Genomic DNA, 4,656 nt, shown 5'->3' with positions numbered 1-4,656 from the left:
AGCTGACCTCTCCCTCCAGTGTGCTGCCAGGGACTGCCGTGACCCTTGCAGGGGGCCCATGGCTGCAATACCTAAACCCCAAACACCACAGTTGCATATTCAGAACCTGCATATCCTCCCTGCTCCTTTCTCATCTCCAGCTACAAGCCAGCATTTGTTTGAGCTTTGGCAGTTCTCTCAGCTTTACCACCCCAGCCACCCTGGATTTCTCAATTCTCTGGTACATCTCCTCCCAGCCGCAGAGTTACATGTGAGACACCTACTTCCCATCTGCACATTTCCAAATCCGAACAGCATATTTATGATTACTACTGGTAGCTGGAGGGACTTCTACTCTCACCCACTGCAGTTTTTCTCGCCCAAAGAGAAAGCACAGTAACCAGTCTGTGGAGGTGTTTGCATTCCTCTTGGAGACGAGAAGTCTCTTGCATGCTTACACGATACTGAATTTTACTTTTGCTTGAAAGGCATGGGTGAAATGTGGGCAATCCAGGCTCATGCCCCCAGATTATTATGGAAACCCAACCATCAGGTGATGGGAACAAATGTTGCTGGGCACATCCTCCTTGAGCACCTTCACCACTGTCTGCTGGCCAGACTTGGGAGAGATCTTGGGCCGGATTGGGGTTTTGAATCTCCACTCTTTTATAGCAGATACTTTAACTTTTTTATAGTGGAAAGCTTTATAAACACCCGCTTAGACCGTGTTCAGACAAAGAAAGAAAAAATATTCATGTGAATCAAGCATGCTGCAGAAACAGTGGATTGGAAATTTTCAACCCTTTTCAGATTGTCTAATAAAACATATTCTATCACCAAATCTATTCAGCTGCCTGTGTCCTGAAGCTGTCCACTGCAGTTTGGATTTCTTGCAGAAGAAAGGTGTTTCTTAAACAAAAAGCACACTTCAGGGTGAGAGGAGAGGTATTCAGAAGCACTAACAGAAGAATAGTCTTGAGAGACGGAAAAGAAACAGCTTGTTCCTTTCCGCTGCTGTCTTCACATCTGCATGCACATGACCTGAGTCGATGGAAAAGTGTTCTCAGACATGGTCCTTTCCATCTTGGAGTTCATTGATTATTTTTCTAGGGTTTTGTCGGTTGTTATGGATGGTTGTGTTTCCCCACCTACACAGCTGCCGATGCTCCCTGGGGGTTCTCAACTGGTTCTGCCAGGCAGTAAGTGGCATTTGAATACATCAAACTGAGACTGTTTCTATGCAAACAGGGAGACCTGTGAAACAACCCAATATGAAGAGCCGGGAACTATCTTTTCTTCTGGATTCTGAAAGCATCCAGAGCTTGTACAGGAGTGAGGTGGGGCTGAGTCAGTCCCTGAGCCTCTCCAGGCACCCTCTGCTAAGCGACCACAGAATTGCCCCAAATTGGACTTTAAAGCTTTCGGCACTAATGCCAGGGCTCTGCTTTCAGTCTGATTTGTACACGCTGTTCTGTCAGAGTCTTTCAAAATGATCTTTTAACATTTTCCATATCAGTTTTTAGGCAAAAAGCTAGGAGGAAAGGTGGGTTCTGGATTTGTGTATTTTTGTGCAGGTTGGGAAGTAGAGGGTATTATCGCCCCTGTTCCTTGATTTCACAAAAGAGGAAAATGTGTGTGTATGATGACAGGTTACGGAGAGTGAGATGGTCAAACAGTAAAGTTTGCTTGCCAAGTGGCACAGGAGGCATGCAAGAATTAACATTTCTCATCAGCAGAGGAAGGACTGGCCTTGTTACCAGCAGGATTTGGACCTGAACAGTCTACATGCCGGGACATTCAGACTCCTTTGCTGCAAGAAAGCTTCTGCTCTGACTATGAAGTGTGATGGCCATCACCCTCTCTCCTCTCGCTTGCGTGTCCCGGTGGGATGCATGCCGTGTTACCACCGTGCAGCCTCCCATCTTCACGGTTACATCCAGCCCTGACCCCACTGCATGGAGCTCGTGAAAATTAAACAGAGACCACCAGGTACTGGGGTGAGCACTTGGGCTCTCTTGTGCAATTCCTTTGGTCAGGCCTTGATCTTCTCACATGTGGTAACTGCATAATTCAAACACAAATTCTGACGATAGGTGGAAAATTAAATGATGTGCAAAAATTAGTCTACTTTGAATTCACTCTTTCTTTCTCTCTTTTTTTTCCTTTTTTTCTTTTTTCTTTCTAGGAACAAGATGCCCATGAAGTTTAATTTCTCTTAGCCTTAAAAGAAAACCGGAGGAGTAAAAGTTATGGATCCTTTATACTTTTCCAACACATTTAGCACAGAAGCTAGTTCCAGCGATGTGAATTCCTCACTGCTGACAAATGCGACAGAGAATGGGACGCTCTCAGAGCAGCCCTCATTCAAATACATCCACAAAGTCCTGATTCCCATCTGTTACCTCCTTGTATGTGCGGTCGGACTCAGTGGTAACACATTGGTCATTTATGTGGTTTTGCGCTATGCCAAGATGAAAACCGTCACCAACATATACATCTTGAATTTAGCTGTTGCCGATGTACTCTTCATGCTGGGCCTGCCCTTCCTGGCCACCCAGAACGCCATCTCCTATTGGCCTTTTGGCTCCTTTTTGTGCAGGCTGGTTATGACTGTAGACGGTATTAACCAATTCACTAGTATTTTTTGTTTGACTGTGATGAGCATGGACCGCTACCTGGCAGTAGTTCATCCCATTAAATCAACCAAGTGGAGACGTCCCAGGGTGGCCAAGCTCATCAGCGTGACTGTCTGGACATTCTCGTTCTTGGTGGTGCTTCCAGTCATCATCTTTTCAGATGTGCAGGAAGACTTTCAAACCTGCAACATGAACTGGCCAGAGCCCGTCAACATCTGGTCAGCAGCGTTCATCATTTACACATCAGTCCTTGGTTTTTTTGGTCCTTTGTTGGTGATCTGCCTCTGCTACTTGCTGATCGTGATTAAAGTCAAATCTTCAGGGATCCGAGTTGGGTCTACAAGGCGCAGGAGATCAGAGAGGAAGGTGACCAGGATGGTGGTGATCATTGTGGTGGTCTTCGTGTTTTGCTGGCTCCCGTTTTACATGATGAACATTGTCAATTTGATATTCATACTGCCAGAAGACCCTGTGTTGGTAGGGGTGTACTTCTTTGTGGTGGTCCTGTCCTATGCAAACAGCTGTGCCAACCCCATTCTTTATGGATTTCTTTCTGACAACTTCAAGCAGAGTTTTCAGAAAGTCCTTTGCCTCCGAAAGGGCAATGGTGTAGAGGATGGTGACCCCATTGAACACAGGCAAGAGAACAGCAGCCGCTTGCAGGAATCGATGCTAACCCAGAGAAATATTGAATTCAATGGACATATGCAAACTAGCAAGGTCTAAGGGCATGGTTTGGTACTGCAAAGCACTTGTAGACCTGGAGAACTTGAGGACTTAAAGGAGAGAGGGGTTCATAGCAAAGCTAAAATCTGGAGACCCACAAGCTCAAATAAATGTACATAGACTTCTCTTCACTCCCCTCCCTTTCCCAGCTAAAAGTGTTATGGGCTATACTGGGCTGTGTAAGCTCTTACGGTGTTTTAGCTGAGTCAGACGTGTGTTACCACTTTCTGTACTCTAGAGAACTGATTTACTGGTACACACTGCCAGCTTTGTACTGCTCTAGTGATGCAAAACAACACTAAACCTGTTTTAACTACCTTGTTAAGCTGAGTTTATGGCTGCTTTGCACTGTTGGGATCAGCTCAAAGTAGAAAACAGCTCAGATAATATCTTTGGAAGTCTTCAAGGGGATCTCTTAGAAGAAAAATGCTATTTCTTAAGAGGAAGTTTCATACAAAAGAGGCCACAGCACTGATCTTAAAATTGTGTATGAGCCATGGTTCTAGAGTGCTGTGTAGTCCATCTACATTGTTTTACTGTCATTAACCCATGGAAGAGATTCATAGTATTCAGGAATCTTTCAAACACAATAAGAAAGAATAAAAATAAGGCTAGGAAAACATTGTTGAAAGGATTCAATGTATTCGTAATACTTTCACATTCTAAACCAAACTGCATATAAAATGTAATGTAACCACTTTATTATTATGTAAGTGATGATGATTGTGAAGTCCTGGAAAGCTGTTGTGTATATGTATTGGTTCTGAATGTAAGTATGGACGTGAATATAAACTGTATTTTCAGAAATTAAAACAAGTTCAATCCCCTTCTGACTATCTATTTCATGGCTTCGCCAAGCACTGTCAGGCACTGTGCAAAAAAGATATAGCTGAGTCTTTGATGCTTAAATCATCGTAGGCACAATATAGTTGAGTATGGTAGGGCCAAGTACAGGCACCTATGGGGCTCTGTCCTGCTCGGACACCAAAAGGAAAGTCACTGTGCCTCATGGTGCTTGGGAGCTCAGTAGGTACATAGAGACCAAATGACCAATGTGAGACCATAGAGCAGGATGAGGGGAGTAAGGAACAGCACCCAGACCCGATTCCTGCCTCCTATCTGGTCCAAGCTACTTGCGCTGTAAAGCGAGGACTCTTCATACACGAAAAGGAAGAAAGCAAATTAGGTATTTGTTTTAATCCAGGCAGAAACGATTTGTTCTCTTTAGAAATTGCTTTCCACCACCACTGTTACCCACACAGGTCAAACAGTCCTTCTCTAAGGAAATTTATTTGTATATAATAGCAAGCAGGGC

The 4,656-nt window shown here is 44.3% G+C and overlaps 1 protein-coding gene across 1 annotated transcript; it reads left to right on the top strand.

The window, feature by feature from the left end:
* Positions 1 to 2,228: 2,228 nt before the first annotated feature.
* SSTR5 (somatostatin receptor 5) lies at positions 2,229 to 3,341 on the top strand. The gene has a single exon (XM_010570605.1). It carries the CDS (start codon positions 2,229 to 2,231, stop codon positions 3,339 to 3,341), a length of 1,113 nt encoding a protein of 370 aa, XP_010568907.1.
* The last annotated feature ends 1,315 nt before the right edge of the window (positions 3,342 to 4,656 follow it).

The sequence above is a fragment of the Haliaeetus leucocephalus genome, unplaced genomic scaffold (assembly GCF_000737465.1).
Source record: "Haliaeetus leucocephalus isolate CR32 unplaced genomic scaffold, Haliaeetus_leucocephalus-4.0 Scaffold295, whole genome shotgun sequence".
NCBI lineage: Eukaryota > Metazoa > Chordata > Aves > Accipitriformes > Accipitridae > Haliaeetus > Haliaeetus leucocephalus.
Note: the sequence above shows the minus strand (reverse complement) of the source record. Positions and strands in the feature narration are given on the sequence as shown.